At 38.1% G+C, this 22,621-nt stretch overlaps 1 protein-coding gene across 8 annotated transcripts in view; it reads right to left on the reverse strand.

The window, feature by feature from the left end:
• The window catches only part of LOC134546194 (sodium/hydrogen exchanger 10-like), a 405,401-nt gene that overhangs the window by 63,338 nt on the left and 319,442 nt on the right, over positions 1–22,621 (reverse strand). For 5 of the 8 annotated variants that reach the window (XR_010079099.1, XR_010079096.1, XM_063388789.1 and 2 more), the window contains 3 exons: positions 14,794–14,910; positions 4,247–4,444; positions 3,057–3,218 (listed from right to left, as the gene is read on the reverse strand). Coding sequence is in view for 5 of the 8 variants with exons in the window: in XM_063388789.1 (XP_063244859.1) it covers positions 3,066–3,218; positions 4,247–4,444; positions 14,794–14,910 (468 nt within the window). In the remaining 3 variants the exon portion in view is untranslated. The remainder of the gene's footprint in view (positions 1–3,056; positions 3,219–4,246; positions 4,445–14,793; positions 14,911–22,621) is intronic. The other 3 variants (XR_010079097.1, XM_063388799.1, XM_063388800.1) reach the window with 1 other exon arrangement.

A 22,621-nucleotide genomic window follows, 5' to 3' on the forward strand; every position in this document is an offset into this window, starting at 1 on the left:
GTAATAAGTAAAAAAGTAAAAAAAAACACAAGCATGGTTACATTTGGTTGTTGACAAAATCTTAGGCTTACGTGATGTATTTTGAGGCAAGGAAAAATTTTTTTGGGGTGTCCGGCAGAGGCGGGGGGGGGGGGGGCATTAAGGTTTTTTGCCTAGGGTGCCAATTTACCTTGCAGCGGCCCTGTATCTAGGTGCTTGAGGTAGAACAGTTGCACAATAAGACAAGTAAATCTGTCATTGCAATACTCTCAGGAATATTCAGTAGGTTGGGAATCCCTGAAAAACTAATCATGGACAATATGCCATATGAAAGTTATGAAATGACCATGTTTGCAAAACAATGGGGTTTTCAAATAATCACATTAAGTCCACATTATCCAAAAGGACCCGGACTAGCAGAAAAGGCAGTAGGAATCGCAAAGAAAATAATAAAAAAATCTGATTACTCCAAACAGGACTTGCAGTTATTCTTGTTGAATTATTGCACTACTCCCCTAAGTGATGTGAGGATATCACCAGTACAAATAATAATTAGCAGACAACTTAGGACCCGGCTATCCTTTAAACAAGAGCTGCTGCTGCCAACAGTTAAGAATGTACGTCAAGACTTAATTCAGACGAGGATGAAAAGCAAACTGAAATATGATAAGTCAGCTGGAAAGGAAAAAGAATTTCACCAAGGAAAGGCAGTGCTATTAAGAGATCAAAAAATGCAGTGCTGGAAGAAGGCAGTGGTCATGGGAACGTACTCCAAGGTTCTATAGAGTGAGGGATGAGGTAACATACCAGGAGTGCAGAAGAAACGCCAGCTTTTTGAAAAGCTTCAAGGGTTTCACCAAGGCAGAAGCAGAGGAGTCACACAGAGAGGCCAGTAAGACTGCTGACCTCCTACAAAGTTAAGAGGAACAGACACTAAATTAAGCGGAAAGTGTGAATAGGGGTAAGCTGAGGAGTAATGGAGCTGGAGCATCTGGTAAGGGTGTCGGTCTCACTGAGGGGAAAAGGGCAAGGACTGGTAGACAAGTTATACTGCCACAGAAACTTAATATTTGAATAAGCTGATGTGCCTTAGATTGTGGAAAGTGTACAAATCCTTGTGGTGAGTGTAGCATTGTAACATGAAAGGGTGGTTGTCTGAGTGGACGCCAGAGTGTAGTGGACATCTAAAAAAAGTTGGACAACTGAAAGGGGTAAAGAAGGGAGATGTATGATAAGTATGTGACTTCGTGTCGTCGTGCTGAACTTTTTTTTTGCCTGCCGAGATTTCGTGCTAACTGAAAACTGGGGCAGTAAAATTCACACGGCGCTAAATGAATCTGCGCAATCTGAAACATGCTAAGTGAGGGATAGGTGTATATACACAAAATGTCAAACTATAGAGGAATATGTATACCTACAAATTAAGTTTGATTTTTAGACATTGTGGCTTGCTGGCATGCACATAGACTAGTTATAATACCATCACATTTAATCTGTTGCTGTACAGAGATTAAAGCACAAGACTTACAGTCACCACTTGAGTGTATGATTGACCGTTGCTTTATGATAGATTAATCGTATGATAAGCATGTGAGTGAGGGAATTGTGGAGTTAAGAGGTTGAGGTTGGTATGAAGGTGGGAAATGATGAAGGGAAGGTTGTCAGTAATGGGCAGAAGAGACAGTGGAAGAGGAGTGAGAGGATAAAATATTATGTAATAAGATATAGTGAATAAAGACAATAAGTATAATGTGTTGAGTGAGTTATTATTAAAAGAAAAACAAAAGGAACAGAACATTAAAATCACTTATGAATAATTTTATCCACAAACTGTACAATCATAATTTTTTTGTCATCATACATGGCGCAATCTAGTGGTATGGGAAAAACTGTACGGTCTTGTGGATGCAATTCTTTAACAAATGATGTCTACTGCTACAGAATACCTCTAAAGGAAAATTTAACTCTTTATATTTTTAACATTCACAGTTCTCTATTTTTCATTATTAATATTAGCACTATACACGTGAATCTGATTGATACAAGTGTATGCTGGTTTTAAACTAAATAGTTTTTCCTGCAAAACCTATTAACTTAATATGTATGTATAATATGTCGCTGCCATCACCAGCACAAATTTTTTATATATATATATATATATATATATATATATATATATATATATATATATATATATATATATATATATATATTTAGTTTTAGTTTTTTATCCAGTAGCAGCTTGTTTTAACTCCAACTGTTCACACACTTGGGAGGTATCAGTTGTACGCTATGCATCATATGAAAAATTTTAAAGACACACATTTTCTCAAAATGCAAGATCACATGAATTTTTAAAAATATTTTAATGAGAATGTTATTTCTATTTTACCTCCTAACCAGATTCCACAGTATAATTAGAAATATAAAATATGTAATGGGCTTTGAATTCTTTAAAATAAATGTTAACAATTATTGTAAAGGAGCATAACCAAATTGCAGGGCCATCGAAAGAAACCAAGGGGAAAATAATTTTGTTGGGTCCCTATTATTTAATGTAGAACTTTTCAAATACTACAGTTAAAAGAAAATCTAATGACTTTAAACATTACTATGGCCAATTATAAACATCTGAGTATCAAATTACTTGCAAGTTTTACTATGGATTCTATGAATAATAGACGTGCAATATTCTACCTATCAGGGTCAACACAAGCAATAAAAAACTCCCTAAATTCAACAGAGCCCTAGGGATTTTGCAAACAACACTCCTCACAACAGCTGTGCTTTATGGTATGTAATTTGATAAGTAATCTACAAGTACATATAAATACTTAGCATCTTTCATTTACTTCCCATGATTGAAGGTTGAATGAATATTGTAAATTGATGCAACTGACATATTGTTACATAATGCTTCCTGTTTGTCAATGAAGAAATTTTTTTTAAGGAATCTGGTTTAAGGCAAGCTTTTGGAATGGTTAGCAGCCAAAAGTTACATCACAAAAAGTTAACTTAATAAACTCATTTGGTATTATTTTGGTAGCATGAATAAAAATCTTGTGGATGTTTCTCACCTTTGGAACTTAGTGACTTTGGTGTGTTCTATGTGGAAAATGTTGATATTTCGCAGATGTAGAGGTAGACTGTTGCATTATCTGCTCTTTTGAAATTCCCTCCTCTGGTATTACGAACAGCATACTTGGCACACTATCTGCCTTATCAGAGGAACTTGAATACTAGTAAAAAAAGAGTGAATAAAACTTTACAAAAAGAGACTAAATGCATATTTGAAACAAAAAGCATGCACCATTCTAAACAAAACAATTTGTTGAAACCTAAATCCAAATTATAAACACATTCCTTCCAAAGAAAATTGCTGCCTTTTACACTCATAAGTTCAATTTAAATTATTATTTTTTACTAAAATTAGTGTAAAATATACACCTGTGAAAACTTATTTAGATCCACAATGATATGCTACATGGCTATTGCACAGAGGCTTAGGGCAAAGGGGTCATCCAAGATTGAAGTGAGCTCCAATTCTCTATGGCCGACCAACTTGTACGAGCACCTCAGACCTAGCAATTTGAAGTCATTCATGCTAAGGCATCACTTATATGCTGAGGATCGTGGGTTTGATACCAATTCTTAGCATGACTAAGTTAATGAGAGCGAGGTGGTGCACAATTGTACGCTATACACTTGGAGATTGAATTGTTTTCAGCCTGTGTGCACATAACTTTACGATGGAAAATGCAACATATATCTTTTACCTAGCAACACCTCTGAAGCCAATACTGCTGTTACTCGATACATTTTATTAAATTAATAATATATCAAATAGGATACCTTCTAATTATTTAAATTAATATCTATAGTATGTCAGCTATTCAATTAAATCCATACATGGTAAATTATAGTAAAGTCTTACCTAATTAATTGACTAGTAATGAGGATAATTTTTTTGTATTAAGTATTACACATATTCTTATAACACACCATATATCTAACATACACACACTCATTTCAAACTTGTGGTGGGCTATGTGCATGTTTTTAGTTTGAATACTGAACATAAGTTAGTAAGTTATTCACTCCCCACCCTATGCAAAAAATATTACTGAAGAATTTTCCATTTATCGTAAATATATTATTTTTATTTTGTTACCCTGTAACTGCAGGTCCAAAATACAAGCCAACATATTTTTACTGTGCAGCGTACATTCAGGAATTTTAGGTATCCAGCTAGTACAAAGTTACTTACATGAACCTCCAGTTTGTGCACTGTGCGAGTAATGTAGCAGGGGCCAGTGAAGATCTCTCCACCAAGCTCGTCTCTGGCCATGCCGTTAATTAGGAGCACATCCTTTACCAGCTTGGTCACTCGAAACCTCTCAACAAGTTTTAGGTCCAGTATGAATGCTCGTTCCAAACGAGCCAAGGTTGTCTTTGCATTATAGGCCTAAAAATAAAAAGTAAAATATTTTCATAGTTTTGGGATGATATAAAGTTAAGATTGATTTTGTTCAGTTATAAAATGAAATAAATTCATGCTTCACTACACAGTTTCTTATTACTATTGTGTAATTTTAATAAGTTTAAGAAATTACCTTTCATCAAAGTCAGAACATCCTAAATGCACATCATATCAAAAATCATTTAGGTAGTTCTCATATTTTGAATTGAAGGGTAAAAAAAAAGTGATTAAATTCAGTGACTAACAAGAAAAAACTTCTGTTTTCATGTTAAATTTCATAATATTCTTATAGATGAGAGTTTTTAGGGGAATGTTATATGGAATGTTTTATTCTTTGGTTTCTAACACTGACAATCATAATGAAAAATTGCTGTAATATTGTACATTTTAAAATTGGTGGAAATAATGTTATGTATGATGAACAACATATTAAAAGCCCCTATGTCTTTAAAGCTTACTGAATGGTTTTATTAGTATTAACAGCAAATATTTTCAGAACAAAAAAGAAATGATTTGATGAGTTAATGATTAGTATCTCGTCACATTGATGATGGGTGAAAGAGATGAGTTTAAGATCTCTGGAAAGGCAAATGAGGGGGGCGGGGGGGATGTGTGTACCCCAAGTAAACCCATTGGCTCACAATAACATCCATCACATTTCCCACTTGTGAAAATCCATGTTTCAATTAACAGGAAATTAAACCCAGATTAACTTGGTAATAAATACATAAGCAGTGATATTACTAAACAATCACCATGTCATGCACCTTCTCCCTTCGTGCCCCCCCCTCCCCCCCAACAATACATACACACACATTACATACATACACAAAAACATGCAAAAACACACACACACTTGCCTCAGCACAAATTCAGGTATGATAATTTTATTTTATTTTGTTTTTTACTTTTCAGCTTTGAGGACATTATATTTTGGCACAAAAAATCAGTGCTAAGAATATTAACACAAACTGAAATATTGAGTTTTTTTCTACATAAGTTTGAAAAGTTTATGGACTTCACTAAAAATATTATAAAATAAAAATATACTAAAATTCCTGTATCTCAACTTAAAAATGGTTTTAGTGATTGAGGACAGTTAATTTTTACTAGATATTATTTTGGGCAGTGGTACATATCTATAATCTTTTGTGTCATTTAAGTATTCAAAAATGTAGCAGAATGTATCTTTTACAGTATTATATTAACTTTAAAGCTGTGGAGTAATTTCCCATACACATGTGACTGTAGTTAACATTACTTGTTCAAAAATTGTTTCATTACAAACTGTTTTATGCTAGTAAAATGTCCAGTCTCTAATCACAACTTTCATTTCTTTACACCTGCCCCCTTAAGTAACACTATTCGTTCACGAAAACAGAGCGCTAATAAAATATGTTTTTTTCATAAGTGCACATGTTAATCATAATAATTGGTTTTACATTTAGGTACTTGTGCCTGCTGACTACAATTTCAATCCAGACAATGCTCCTGTTAAAATTAATTTACAACAGAAGTATATGTCTAAATACATTTGAAGTACATTTAAATAAATGTTGAATAACATTTGAGATTAAACAAAACAAAATTAAATTTGAAAAATTCATGTACCACATTGTTTACATAGTAGGGCTTGGGCAAAACATTTCTAAGTAGGAGCTAACAACATTTCTGAGTTACAAAATAATAATGTGACGCAGACCGCCAATGCTCCTCTATGTCGCATAGACCGCTATGCCTCATCAAAGTCTCACGAAAGCGTGTGCACCGAACGCGCTCGGGCGCGCACCGGGGTGTAAGAAGTGCAACGGGGCGAACGCCACGCAATTAGTGCCACGTCAGCAGAGGAGACCGGCCGGGTGTGGCATATCCCTCCGCCGAACTACAAGAGTGTTTATGTATTTTTTCCACAGGAACATATTAAACTTTATTTTCATTGTTTAACACTTTATATCTTCCAAAATTATGTTTCACCGTGCGCCTTGTCCCGAACCTGGCCGGTTCAGTTTCCCGTGAAAAAAACACATTTTGCGCGGGAGGGTGGCGGGAGGGGGGTCGCGCGCGGTGAGAGCGGGAGTATCCTTCCAGAGCTCACAGAGGCCGGCAGCCTCCGCGCGTCACGGGACCAGCATTATGTTTATTTTCACCGACATGTAGTTTACCATAGTTAAGTAATTCTTAAACCTTTTCCTTCAGTCCCGTGGTCGGTCTTGATTCACCATGTGGTATGTAACTTAATTAATTAGTGCTCCAAGATGAGCGTGCTACGTCATATGTAAGTACGATGAGAGAACTGCGAGATGGTCCGTCGGCGCCTCACGCGATATCTTAGCCAGTCGGCTACTTAGTTTTAGCCTGCACGAGGCAGCCAGTAGGCACCACGTAACCAACTTTATAATGCATCAGTATCTGGGACAGTTCCAGGACTCATGTAGTGTCACCGGAGTAGCGAGCCTACACGATCCTAGCCTAGTGTAATACGTAATGTCATTGTGAAAAGTGATCTTGTCAGGGTTCGTTTATGTAATCATCGTGTCGTGTCAGAACTGAATGACCTTACCGCGTATTAAAATCATGAGCCGCCACTGAGAGAGTGGCCGCGCGTGTGACAATTCGTTTCGGGACAACCTTTACGGCCAGGAGGGGTAGCACCTTGTAAAGGGCTATGCCGGAATAAATTAATAAGTTGTAACCCGGTGTTTTCTTGGACTTATCAGGCGTCCCGAGTGGCCTAAACAGCTCGGGGGGTCCTGCTGCGGCAAACCTCTGCCTCCCCCCCACAAGGCCGAACCTACTCCGAGATTCCAGACATTACATATTACGCCAAAATTCACACGGAGGTAGCGGGGTTCGTGTCAAATGTTATTAATATATGGTCATATTTTAGTTATAAAAAGATTTAAAAAAGAATAGCATTAACAATTTGTATTAGTATAAAGATTATTTAACCTGTTTACATAATTCCCGACTCTGTTTTTACTAAATGCATGTCTGCCATGATTTGCCACTAGCTCATCCAAGTGTGTGCAAGGTAAAGTAGCCTCGAAAGCATCTAGCTTTACTCTCCAGAGCTGCTGCTGACATGCGGGATGGCATAAAATAAATGTTGGCTGAAGACACAGGCAACATCAGAGATAAATATGCAATGAAGGAATTGAACAGCTATTAAGGAAAGCTATTGTTTATTAATTCATCACATTATTAATTCATTGCATTGTATTTAATGTGCCATTGCCATTATGTGCACACAGAAAAAAAATTCACATAAAATAAAAAATGTTTCTTTGAATCTATGACTGCGCTACTTGAAATCATGCAGTTACTTCAAAACTGCGCTAACTGAACGTTACTCTGAGGGGCGGGTGTATTATTATAATTCTATTTTATGTGTTCTTCTTTGGGTTCTTCTGTCAAAATAATATTTTAATAAACATCTGACTGGGCAGAACTATTTATTAGAGGGTTCTAGCTGGTCTGTTTTATTAAAAAACATTTAGTATTTCCCAAACGTTCATGGACACTAGATGTATTTCATAGCCAGTCCCGTTTCGATCTATTAAATCATTGATTCTCAAATAGGCTACAGGAAGTATCAAAAATAGTACGTTAAAGCCAAACCAATTGATTTGCAATGTTATAAGAAAAGTTTGAAATGGTCTTCTGGCAAAATCTTTGAGGATTTTGGACTTGATTTCTTTTGACAAAAGAACATTCTGTCCAGTGACAGAAGTATTGCAACTCCGAACATTTGTTTCCTGGATATTGTATATCGTGAAACTACCTAATTGATGCTTTACAGAGGAACTGTGGAATAATCCACACTTCAGAAACTGTTGAGTCGCACAGAGTTGTTATTCAGTTGTTTGTTTTGAAAGACAAGTGGCCTTTGGCGTTAGGGTTTTGTTTTGTTTTGTTTTGTTTTGAGTAGTTGTGATCTTGGGGAGAAATGGTGGCAGATGTATTTTGGTGCATTAAAACATGAAATTCAATAACGAGTTCTAATGTTACGTATTTATTTTAGCATTAAATGTGCGATTCCGACTTCTAACAGCTTACTTCATGGAACATTTATTGGTCCTCCGGGCCGGATTTGGGAAAGATCTGGCATTTGAAATTCTGTGAAGACTCGTTGAGAATCGGAAAACAATGGAGAAACTCTTGGCGAAGAAAAGGGTTATGAAATCAAACATTACTCGCGCAGAGAATGCAGTTGATAAACTTACGAGTGGCGACACGAGCGGAGCATTAGTACACCAAAAACGAGTTCAGTTAATGTTAGACGAAGTTGATAAATTATTAGTGGATTTCAGCATTGCATTAAACCCAGAAGAGTATACAGCGCATGAAGACGATCTCGGAGAAGCACAAGATAGACTTACGACGTTACTTGTCAAGATCCATGAAGTCGGGTCAGAAAAGTGTGAAATTTCGTCGTCTAAAAGTGACATCGGAAGTGAGGTTATAGACTGCCCAAGTTACAGTTGCCAGTGTTCGGGGGCAGCCTACAAGACTGGATACCCTTTAGGGACTTGTTTGAATCCGCTGTTCATAATAATAAGAACCTTTCAGGAGCCCAGAAACTACAATATCTCAAGGGGTTATTGCAAGGTGATGCAGCTGTATTATTGAAGTCTATTCCTATCAGCAGTGCCAACTATCTTGAAGCCTGGAATATATTAACTACGAGGTATGAAAACAAGCGCGAATTGGTGGATACAACCTTAAAACGTCTGTTTTCACAACCAACCATTCAGCAGGAGTCTGTAAGCATGCTGCGTCGTATGTTGGACAGCGTTGTTGAATGCACAAGATTACTTAAAGTTCTGGGACAGCCAGTTGAGCACTGGGATGCTGTACTTGTGTTTGTTGTGACGGAAAAGTTAGATAGTGATTCCAGAAAAGATTGGCAACTATCGTTAACCAGTAATGAAGTGCCAACATTTGAAAAACTTGTGCAGTTTCTGGAACATAGAACCAGAGCATTATCTGCAGCAACCAGGGGCGTAGCCAGGGGGGGGTTTTAGGGGTTCGAACCCCCCCCTTAGCTCCAAATCTTTAATTAATTTCTTATTCATCACTCAAACAAATTTCATATTAAAATTAATAAAATTTTTACCATTACAATATTTAAATTTAAGTACCGAAAACTGCTAAAATAGCACTTTATACACCTTAAAATCCAAATTTTCCCGGGGGAGGACCCCCGGACCCCCCGCTTTAATACGGGGGGGGGGCATGCTTCTTAACACCCCCCATACGCAAATCCTGGCTACGCCACTGGCAGCAACTAGCTTGAAATCAAAAAGTGTTGTTGGCACAACTAATAGAATTCAGGCCAGTAGAAATATTTCAGTTTTGTATGGTTCCACACAAGAGCATACTTGTGTAAAATGTACTGGAATCCATGCACTGTACAAGTGTCCTGAGTTTTTGGCAGCCTCAGTTCAAGAGAGATATGCATTTGTTAAAAACAAATGGTTATGTTTCAACTGCCTGAGTTCTACTCACATGTCACGACAGTGTCACTCGTCAAAATGTAGGGTGTGTCAAGGACACCACAATACATTGCTACATGAAGAACCAGTATCAGAAGATGTTACTGAACTTACCCAAGGAGAGGTGTCATCACATCATTCAGTGCAGTCATTTCCTTCGAAGGTGTTGTTGTCAACTGCATTAGTCCAGGTTCAGGATTGTAGAGGTCATTTAATCACATGTAGAGCCTTACTGGACTCTGGTTCAGAAGCAAGCTTTATAACTGAGGACTGTGTGCAACTGCTTGGGTTAAAGAAGCAGCAGTTGAATGTTACAGTGTCGGGTTTAGCATCCAACAGCATTGGTAAAGTCTCTAGCCTTGTTCAACTGAATCTCCAGCCTAACGCTGGTGGTACATCACACCTCTGTGTAAATGCTCTTGTGATGTCAAAATTGACAACCTGCCTCCCAAGAGAGAGTATTATTCCTAAGGCCTCTTGGTCCCACATCAAGGGACTGAGATTAGCAGACCCCACATACAATATTCCGAGAAAAGTGGACATTCTTCTTGGTGGGGATATTTTCCCACTTTTACTTAGATCAGGGCGATGCACAGGAGAAAAGGGTTCTCCAGTGGCTATTGAAACTGAACTTGGTTGGGTGCTCTCCGGTAGTATTCACAGTGACTCATTCCCATCGTCTTTGACTTCTCTGCATATTCATTGTGATGATGTGAACAGAGCTCTGCACAAGTTTTGGGAGTTAGAGGAAGTTCCCTTTGCCTCCACACTCACTGAGGAAGAATCCTTATGTGAGAATCACTTTGATGCCAATCACAAACGCAGGGAAGATGGTAGGTATGTGGTGCGATTGCCATTTCGAGAACGTAAGTTGGAGTTAGGAGAGTCGCGGTCAATGGCGGTGTCACGTATGTGCAGGATAGAGCATCAGCTACAGCAACAACCAACCAAGCATAAACAGTATGTAGAATTTATGGATCAGTACATTGCCTTAGGTCACATGGAGCCAATTCCACCAAACGAACTGCCGAAGCCGAATCATGACATGTGCTACATCCCTCACATTCCAGTGTATAAGGAGAGTAGCATGACTACCAAATTAAGAGTCGTGTTCGATGCTTCAACAAAGACTTCTTCAGGTGTTTCCTTAAATGATGGGATGATGGTTGGACCCAAACTCCAAGAAGATTTGTGGTTCCTGCTAATACGATTCAGAAAGCACATAGTTCCGCTTGTTGCCGACATAGCCAAAATGTATCATCAAATCTGGGTACATACACAGGACACTGAATTCCAGAGAATTATGTGGAGACCTTCCCGCACCGAACCTATCCAAGACTATCGCCTGCTGACAGTAACATATGGTGAAAACTGTGCACCTTATCTTGCCATTCGATGTTTGAAACAGTTAGCCAAGGATGAACAAGATAACTTTCCGCTGGCAGCGCCAGTACTGATGAGCGACTTCTACGTTGATGATCTACTGTCTGGGGCAGACAGCATCCCAGAAGCGTTAAAGTTGCAGGAACAACTCAGATCCCTCTTAAGTCGTGGTGGGTTTCAGCTGAGGCAGTGGGCATCAAGTGCACCAGAAATCATCGATGCTGTACCTGTTGAGCTACGGAATTCTGCAGTATCTTGGGATTTCAATGAAGATAGTTCGGTTAAGACTCTAGGGCTTGAGTGGCATCCTACTCAGGATCAATTTGCATTTTCATGTTCATCCAAACCTAAGGAGACCATCTCTAAACGTCTTATATTATCTGAGATTTCCAAGTTGTTCGACCCATTAGGCTGGCTTTCACCTGTGACTGTTCGTGCCAAGATTTTGTTACAGTCTTTGTGGGGTCTCTCTCTGGATTGGGATGATCCTCTTCCTGAGAAACTGTGCGTAATCTGGAATCAGTTCATCAAAGAACTTCCTCTGTTGGACGTCTTCCGTATTGATAGGTGCCTCTTACTTCCTAACCCTGACAAATGTGAATTGATAGGGTTTTGTGATGCGTCAGAGATGGCTTACGCAGCTGTGGTGTATTTACGATCACATTACCAGAATGGCACAGTGTTAGTGCGACTAGTGACTGGCAAAACCAAGGTAGCACCACTCAAACAGATTTCCATCCCACGATTGGAACTTTGTGGGGCCTTGCTTCTGTCAAAGTTGTTAACTTCTGTGCAGCATGCATTATCATTGGAAGAAATTCACATTCAAGCATGGACAGATTCCACTATCGTGCTGGCATGGTTGGCAAGTTCTCCAAGACACTGGAAAACATTTGTGGCGAACAGGGTAGCAATAATCCAAAGCCTTGTGCCCTCAGATCAATGGTTCCATGTAAGCGGCGATGACAATCCTGCAGATTGTGCCTCCCGTGGGTTGTTGCCGAGTGAACTTTCTTCACACCCATTATGGGGGTCAGGTCCATCATGGTTACAACACCCTGGTCCTTTGAGATCGAGTGAGAGAATTGAGCCTGATCAACCCCTAATGGAACAAGAGAGAAGAGTAACTGTGTTAAATGTGACCATCCACCCTGAAAATGCATTGCTGAATAGGTGGTCTTCCTTAAGTAAACTCCAACGGGTGACAGCGTGGTGTTTGAGATTTGTTAACAACTGCAGGAAGCCACAAAATGACAGACTACTTAAGTCCTTAACTGTGAGTGAGCTTCAAGTAGCATTATTTCGTTGGGTGATCATTGTGCAGAAGGAAAGTTTCAGTGATGACATTCACTGTCTCACAAATGCCAGACCTCTTAGTTCAAAGAGCCGCCTCGCCAGTTTTGCTCCATTTCTGGATAAAAATGGTGTAGTCAGGGTGGGCGGTCGAATTCAGAAATCATGTGTTCCAGAAGAGCAAAAACATCCTGTTGTGCTACCAGCCCATGGATAGCTGACCAAATTAGTGGTAATGCATGAACATCTGGTAAATCTTCATGCAGGACCTCAGTTGGTGCAAGCAGCCTTGCAACAACGATTCTGGATTCTTCGTGCCAGAGATACTATCCGCCACATACTGAAGGCTTGTGTGACCTGTTGCCGTCAGCGGGCTACTACTGCTACCCAGATGATGGCTGACCTTCCAGCACCAAGAGTTCGGGTCTCACGTCCATTTTTCCATTGTGGGGTTGATTATGCAGGGCCATTCCAGCTTCGTAATAATTGTAAGGGGCGCAGTAAAACTAAATTTAAGGGTTATGTAGCCCTATTTGTATGTTTTTCCACCAAGGCCATACACATCGAACTGGTGAGTGACCTGACGACATCAGCATTCATGGCCGCTCTCAAGCGTTTCATTGCTCGGCGTGGAAGACCCCTAGAGATTTTCAGTGATTGCGGAACGAACTTTGTTGGAGCGGCACGGGAGCTTAAGGAACTCTTTGTGATGGTCCAGTCACAGAAACTCCAACAGACAGTAAGCAACTATCTTGCTGGACAGGGTATTTCTTGGAGGTTTAATCCTCCTGCGGCCCCTCACCAAGGAGGGCTTTGGGAAGCGGGGGTGAAGAGCATGAAACATCACTTGTATCGCGTTGTGGGAAGTGCCAGTCTCACCTTTGAAGAATTTTACACGGTCCTGACTATGATTGAGGCCTGCCTCAACTCTAGACCGCTTACAGCACGTTTTGAGTAGTTGTGATCTTGGGGAGAAATGGTGGCAGATGTATTTTGGTGCATTAAAACATGAAATTCAATAACGAGTTCTAATGTTATGTATTTATTTTAGCATTAAATGTGCGATTCCGACTTCTAACAGCTTACTTCATGGAACAGAAACATTTAGTTCAACGACCAGTTTGCAAGCTGTAACTAGTTATTCCAAGTGCCTTAACAGTGCTCCAGTACGTGGCAACGTGTCACTGAGGACCAATGAAGTGATGGCTGTGGTTTAGAGACGTTGCTGAGAGGAACGAGCTACAAGGAACCTTTTTCATCACTCAAATGGCTAACATTTTTGTTACAGAGGATTTCAACAGAAGTACCTATAGGTATTAACTGATGCTAGCACAACGGTATGCCTGTAAAATAGTGAAATTTTTTAATTGTTTGTGCTGTTTTTAGGAAATTAGCATCCAGACTGTAGATATTATGCTTAGATTTTTTATTTATCTGATGATTTAATTTTGTCTTACTTAATTTTGTCTAAGTATTGTTTCTCTAACTTACTAGTGCTATGTTTATTTGCAACTATCAATAGGTATTTTAAAAAAAATACCCTTTCTTAGTTGAGAACATCAATTGACTAACAACATAAAAGCATTTTTTTCTTGACTAAATGAAATAACTTATTTTCATGATACTTCTGCAATATTTAAGATCTCTTCACAATAAAGGATCAATAATTTCTTACTTGACTTTAGACGTTAGTAGCATTAGGAATTGTAAGTTGTATTGTCAAATGGTTTAATGTAATTAATGCAGACACTATTGTCGAATGTGTTAATGATAACAGTTGTACTGGTTATGTTCAATACAACTCCCCATGACCTTAGTTGTTGATTTGGTGAAACTGGTATAACTGAGATACTGCTTTACGTATTTCTTATTTAAAATACTATTTTCCTTACTGTAAAATTAATTTAACTATTTGCTGGCACACATATTTGCCATAGGATTCTTCACAACAAAACAACCTTAGTGGTTCACACGTGCTTAGATCCCAACCATGAGCTTCAAATTACAGCGTTCACCTAGAGTCTGAAGTATGCAGAACTGCTTTGATAGACATAAGCTTTTTATACACATTGGATAATGAGAACAGTGGCATTTTGGTTTGGTAAGACTTTACCAGGTATGTGTAGGTCAATAATGGTGTTTTGGACCAACTATTAGACTTACCACATAAGTAGGTGCAGTTTGCAGGATCAGGGGTGCTAAGCGGGTAGCCAGTGAGTTCCAAATTCGAACTTCAATAGCTGGAGTTATTCCAATTAATTGTATGGGAACTTCATACATCTGCAATTTACAGTAAAAATCTTCATTACATTAATAACAATTGAATTATCTACAAGTCAACTATGTGAATATATTTTTAAGCAGTTAGTTTTGATTATTTTATAACAAGAAGTGAACTAGAGATTTAATTCAGTCAAGTATTCTACAACCAAGAAATTACAAAGCAAGGCTAAGTTTTTTAAAATTTGACTACAACTTCCAGTATGGATTAAAAATAACATCTTGCATCTTTGCGTAGTGTAAGATATGGCAAATAAGTATTCTTGTAATCAATCTTGTTTGGCATTACCATTTTTAGCTTTGAAACCCAATGAAAAAGTTAGATAAATTATTTTGTGCCGAAAAAATATTAAAAACAATTACGTATCAAGGGCGCCCATATGATAATTTGTAGGGGGGGGCCAGACTTAGGGGTATGAAGTATTTTTAATATTTTGGAAGACTTAACTGCGGCTTGTTACTAGCCATAAAATAGTTCCAGTTCTGACCCTGTTAAAATTTTTTGTCCTGTTACTAAAATAATAGACCACAGTACTCATTCGCCATAAAAAAATCTTTATTGGCTACTTTATTAATTAAATATTAACTATTTTATTGAAACAAATGAATTTTTAGAAACACAAATGCAGGAATAGAGTCCTTATACTTTTGAAGCGTCTCGGGTACACGGATATCAAGAATACAGTCCTTCAACTAATTGCTCTCTTTACCCCTAAATAAATGTCGCGTACAAATTAAATTAAAATAATTATAAAGTTTAAAACGTGTTGAGCAAAAGATTCAACTTTGGGAGAGAAACGATTTGAGTATGTTATCACAGTCAGAAAACAGTTGTTTTTAAATGTAACACCTGAACTACGCTTATAATTACAGTCAAAAATTGTTTCACAATTAAATGAATATTACTATGTTTCGATATGAATCATAATTGCTTATCATTTAAAATTAGCACAGATGGATTCAGTAGTAAAGCACAGAAAAAATTAGTTTATTATTAAACTAGACTATTTAACCAAACAGTATTTAGATGTTAAGGAATTAAGTGACACCAAAACCAATGAAAATAATCGAAAATTTCTAAATGCTGACATAACTCATATATCAGCTTTCCACAGAAGAGTTTAGTTCGGCGCAATTAATCCACACAAAACAACTGGACATACTATGTCGACGCGTATTTTAAGAATATAAGAAGATCCACATCGCAGTATAATTTTTTTTTTTCGTGTCGTGTGGTGCGGGCCCCCATTTGTGGTGCGGGCCCATAGGCTACAGCCTAGATAGCCTGCGCGTAAATACGGCATTGATAAACCCTTAAATAACATGTTCAGAACTTAACTTCAGAATTAAGAGTACATTAGAACCTCGATTTTACGGAGCCCGGACTGAACGAAGCCGCGATTTTACGAATACATTTTTTTCAGGAACCATCTAAAATTCGGAAAATTTGACACCAAAATATATTTTTAAAAAAATTAAAAAAACACTATGAAAACATATAAAGATATTAATTTTTAATGCACAGCGTATTCATATTTTAAAGCTAATACAACAGCCATTTACCGTTAGTGAATATTGTATAAGTTATTGCGGCATCAAACTCAAAATCGAAAAGAAAAAATGGACTAGGTACACTTTATTTGTCGCAAAGTTCGAAATTTCTTAGATTGAAAAATTATGCCAAGGCTGTAAAAATATTTATTTTACCGCAAATGAACTATACTCAACATTCCTTACCCATTCCAACATTTCCAGCTCGTGAACATAGCAACTGAGCTTGAAACCTTGAGAAGCGTGAGAGAAAGAAACGATATTGAGTAGCTACTTCCTCTCCTTTTCGCTAATATCCAGCAACCCAAGCCATTAGGCATTATCTTGACAATTTTCGCATTAATTACCTTCGCTGCATCGGTTTCCCAGTAAAAAACGCTCAAAAATGGTATAAGTGACGCAGCAAGTAGACGTGACGAGCGGATTTTCAACTAAGCTTTTTTTTAACTTACTATACAAACAAATAATTCCCTATGGCTATCACAAATTCAAGGGCTTCTCGCACTAAAATGTACTGTGTTTTTAATGAATGTCTGTCGTTAAAGAGCAGCGTTTTTTTTCACCAAATAAGCCTATGATTAAAGACCGTAAAAATTCGCGGATTCCTTTCGAGACAGGCTGGAATCCAAACTCGTTTAGCTTAATGCTGCGTCAGTGATTGGACCGCAATTTACCTGAAGGACTCTGAGCCAATGGCAAACACTCAACAAAAGAAGTATCGAATCATAAGAATCGCAGTAAACAGTTTCCCCGAGTCGGTAGCCAATGACCATGTGATAGTTGCCAGAGTACATAGGAGAATCGTTTAGTCTATCCTAGTGGTCATTGAAACCGCGAATTTTTCCAGTCCCTACCTATGATCACTTTTATGAAACAGTACAGGTGTACACTGAACTGTGTGCTTGTTCTCCTCGATTATGTTACTAAAAGTGCGTTCATTAATATTTTTCAAGCTGATTTGTTAAAGATTAACTGATAAATATGATAAGGTGAAGTCCATAAAAATGCAAGGCAGGGAATTCTTCCAGCTCATCAACCCGACCCTGGATAGTCTCGTCTGTGTTCAGTCGTCTCTGGCAAGGAGTGGACAAGTTTGCAAACTCAAATATAAATTTATTTTAGTAACACGCGTCTTACGAAAAGGAAAGATATCCAAGAAAGGCATGTCGGACAACCTACTGTCACCACACAAAAGTTAACATGATGCAATGCGTGGTGCAACTGTGTTTAGTCGCTGTGATGTCGCTTTTATATCACTCGTGCAATGAAGCAAGTTGTGGAATGTTAAAAAAAAAAAATAAGGGGAGGGCAGAGGGCAGACAGCAGTCATTGTTTTTACTATTTAATATTATATATATTCCGTTCAATAAATTATAACATGTATCTTCACAGGGTGGGGTGTTTGAAATTTTATGAAGATAACGATTTTACGAATGCAATCCAAGCGACTGTGAGCATACGTAAAATCGAGATTCCAGTGTAAATTGCTTTCGAGTCTACTGAAGGTAGCAGAATCCTTATCCCTTTAAACACTTTTGAAGGGAAAAAGTGGTTTTCCTCTAAATTAAAAATTCCAACATAAATTTTACGTTGTAGACTTTTCTGAACAATAATTCTTATTTGAGTAACTTTAAAGGTGTTAGCTTACCTTAAAAATTGTGAATATTCTGAGCGGATGTGACGAATGAGGAAAACTAAGAAACACTACATAATAACAATGGTTTTTATCTTTACACTTTTCACTTATTTATTTGCACTTAAGTTATTTATACTGACTGAATACACTAAACTAAATCTAGACCAGATGCATAAAACTGTAGGTAGACCTAAAGACTATTGAAAAATCTCTGTTTTGAGATGTTATTTGTGAACATACACATTATTATGACGAAAAAGTAGCAAAACATTTCGCCGTCTACAAGCACATGTCAACTGTCGCGTCGTCTAACTCTGACTGGTCTAAATCTGTTGTGTTGTGTTATCGCGCGAGCTTGGGTAGGAATACGAAGGGGAATGACTCGCCACGGGCGTTGCGCTTGAACAGCGTTTTCTCCCTGTACACAACACCTTATATCGCAGCAGCAGAAACTAATGCTTGAACTAACATAACAAATGAAATAGACATGTAAAAAACGATATACAATAATATCTTCGTGTTGAATCACTTCTACATAATACCGAATTTAAATAATTTTCTTTAAAGTAAAACACCTGACTACACTATATTTGTTTCCTTCCCTGAAAGCTAGGGGGGGGCCACGGCCCCCCCCTGCCCCCGGGTATGGGCGCCCTTGTTACGTATAGCATGTTAAAAGTATTGAGAACTATATTTCTTTATGGTATGTTGCTGAAATTAGTTGGTTTTTGCAGTTTATCTACATGTAATTTATTTGATTCTGTATTCAAAACTTTCCCAGTTTTGCACCAAGTTAAGTTTGTGTATTTTAATGTTGATTTAAGATGGAACTCTCTTCGTTCATTACTTTCCAATGATTATTTTATTAATTCTGTCCACAGTATGCAAGATATCTGTATTTACAATATTTCAATTATATTTTGTTTTATTAGCAAAATTTTTAATTGCTTAGCAAGAGTTAAGAACTAGGTATTGGGAGAATAGTGGGAAATCGTGTATCAGTCCTCTAAATGAAAGAACTGCTGCATTTGTGCATACAGTCTGGTAGGTAGGTACATCAGTAGAGCACGTAGCGGCTGAAAATCTTTAGTCAGCTGCGATATAGCTGTTGTAGTTTAAGTATTCAGCCTAGAAAGACTAAGTTTCTGCTAGTCTATTGAAGAAAGTACGGAATATTGTCGGAAATTCTACGTCAGGCCAAAACTGTAGTATATGTATAGTTGTAAAGTTGGTAGAAAGACAATGGTGTGATATGTGTTACTCTGTGATGTTGGCACACAGGACACCGGAAAGCCAATAGATGGAATGTAATTGCTTTGCGCAAGAAAATGTGTAAGAAATGAATTGTTAATATACGTAATAAAGAGTTTAATGAAAGAGCAAATATAAGTTTAAAATACAACAAAATGGTGACAAGTAACTTATAAATCCAAGGTGAACCTGAAAAGTAATTTAGAGCATAATTAGACTCATAGCAACATAATGCAGCAGAGGCCAAAATAGCTGAAGCGATGAAGTATCTTACAGCCAGAAATATTACACAGTTTAAGCTGCGTGAAGATGACTGGGAAATATGGGGCGAGAGACTTGAACAGTATTTTATTATATTATGAGACATCTAAATTAACTTATATATATATATATATATTGACGTCAGCCGGGCCTTCGCCCCACGAGCCGGATCATCCTCCGTTCCCTTTCCCAACACCTTCCCTACCCGGCATTTGTGTCGTAACGTACGTAGCCGTGTGCGATTCAAACTGCGCGCCACGAACTACAGCAAGAGGGCGCCTAGCTGCAGTGCGCCGCACCCCTAAGTATGCTAATTATTATTGTAACCCTTTTTCTTTTATTCTTTTGCCCCAGTGTCTTGTTGCAGTTGAATCATGTGTTTCTCCAATTTAAATATTACAATTAAATATAAAACTATAGACGTTGCCCGGGCGGACCCGAATAGGCACGGACTTGGACGAGGGTAGAAATGTTTTCGAATAATTCTTAATAACTACGTAAACATTAATGTATTTTAAATTGCCAGTAATTTCTATATAATTATTAATGTAATCTACTATTTACTTAACTTTCGCCGGGGCACGGAATCGCAGAGTGTGTAACGGTCAATGTGTTCGGCGCGAAGGGCGCCATGTTGCCACCTGCAAACTATGATCTCATCCCAGTCTCCTTCTACAGCCGGCCGAGAGCGGACGTCTCTGTCGACACCCCGAGGACATCACCGTTGAGTCACTGAGTAATAATTCCATAGTTTAATTTATTCGAATCTCTTTCTTTCATCCTCGGGGCCTCTCTCGGTCGGAGAGACTGTTTAAATAATTAATATTAACTCCTCGGAGTTTTTAATATCACCATCGTAATACATAACGACTTGGGGCGGCCACGTGCGTGGTCCGCCTCGTCACCTAAGCCGATTCGTGCCCCGGGCATTTTTATCAGTTGCACCAGTGAAGGAACGTGTACGGAAATAAATAGTGAGTACAATAAACTAATTAACTGTGTTACGTGTCTTTAAGTTCGGGGGACCACGTGGGACCCCAACCTGGTCGGCGGCGTGTGGGACGCCCTGAGAACCCACTGCGTGTTAGAAGCGTGCCCGACGCTGAGAGCGGGCTTAGGTAGGGTCGAGAGCGGCGCGTTCAATATCCAGAGGGCCAAGTATCTCGCCGCACACGGGCCACGTAACGCCCTGGGTTAGAGTGTCTCGCCGGGTCCACGTGCCCACTCACGTGGTGGCGCCCACTCATTTGCTCCGATAATTTCTCCATAACACCGTACGTCCTCAATATATATATATATATATATAAAGGAGAGGAAGCAACTATCAGATGAATAATTTGCAGCATATGTGGCTAGTCTAAACAGATTATCACTGAAATGTAATTTTAAAACTTAGAAGAGAGTATTCAAGATCAATTAATATGTGGATTGCGTGAGTCCAGGCTTCAGAAACGATTGCTTAGTGAACCAAAACTGACTTATGAACCACAAGTATCATCATTTGTGTGTGGCAGATCCAATCATAAAACATATCAGTATTAAGTTCTGAATGTATAACTACAGGGCGGGTGAGAAACCAGGAAATTTGCAAGCAGTGTGTAGGAATAAGCAAGAAGTGAGAGCTCGTGAGAAGAGATACACAAGATAGCTGCTGCACCAAATGATACAATCTGCAACTTTGTTGCTAGTGAAGAGAGACAAATGGGAAACAGAAGACTGAGTGATAGGGTAATACTCCAATACACTGTAGAGTTAGTAGTACTGGAAGTAGGAGGGTAGACTTTGAATACTTACTGAATATGCAGGTTAGTCATGGGGAAACTGGAATTATTATGTTAGTGCAGATGAATTCAAATTAGAGGTACTAGTTGAGGGTAAACAAATTAAGTTTGAATTACACAGTGGGTCAAGTGTTTCAGCAACAAGTAAGGATATGTATGTACTTTAAGAAATCAGAGGGTACATAATTGAAAAAAGTAGAAAGAAATTTTAGATTCTTTTTAGGGGACATAATCAAATGTGTTGGCAAAATTGAGGTTAGAGTATAACTGAATAGTAAGACAAGAAAATTGTTGTTGCATGTAATAAAATAATGGGGGGACAAAACCCCTACTTGGTAGGATGTGGATGAAAGAATTTACATACATACAAGCTGAAAACTTAGTTATGAGCCTTACATCAAAATACCCTTAATTTTTTACAGATAAGTTAGAATTGTATAATAAAAGTGAGCTGATCTTAGAATTAAAGGAATATACCAAGCCAGTATATCATCAACCATAGTCAATACCCTTTGCTATGAAAGATAGTTGAAATAGAATTGATCGTTTGGTAGAAAAGGAGGTACTAAAACCAGTGGATCACTCAAGAGTAATCAGAGCCTATTACACCTATCCCTCACTTAGCACAACTAATTTGTTCCTATAAATGCTCGTGTTATTCGAAATCGCGTATTTTAAAACATTAGTTTCCATAAATAGCAAGGCTAATTTATTTAATGTGTTACAAAATTGTGTAGGAAAATATACTTTACGTAATATAAATGCATTGAATAACACTCAACTATAAATATGTCACACCATTTATCTTTAATGCCTCCCATCACACTTTGTATGACAAATACGACACAGTGTAACGGGAGATACGTGGTTATGTACTTTATTGTCAGTTGGCTGGCTGACTTGCCCGCCCAGGCGTGACCTCTAACTCACGTCGCGTACCTTTCCAAACCATCCTTTACTGACAGAGCAATATAACTACCTGGATAATTACTTTTTTTTTCCCTTCAAAAATTAAAGTGTATATTTGCGTATCACCACCTGGTTCACACCAATCCTGTCAGGCCAGTATTATTTTCTTAATTGAAACAATAATTTAACAACTTTTTCCATGTGAATCATCTGTTAATTCTGTTCCAGTATCTAATGTTAAATATATTCCCGCTAGTATAACCAACAGCAACAGACTTATATAAACCTTTGATAAGAGTCCTTATTTCATATCATTGTGCGC

This window comes from Bacillus rossius, chromosome 1 (genome assembly GCF_032445375.1).
Source record: "Bacillus rossius redtenbacheri isolate Brsri chromosome 1, Brsri_v3, whole genome shotgun sequence".
NCBI lineage: Eukaryota > Metazoa > Arthropoda > Insecta > Phasmatodea > Bacillidae > Bacillus > Bacillus rossius.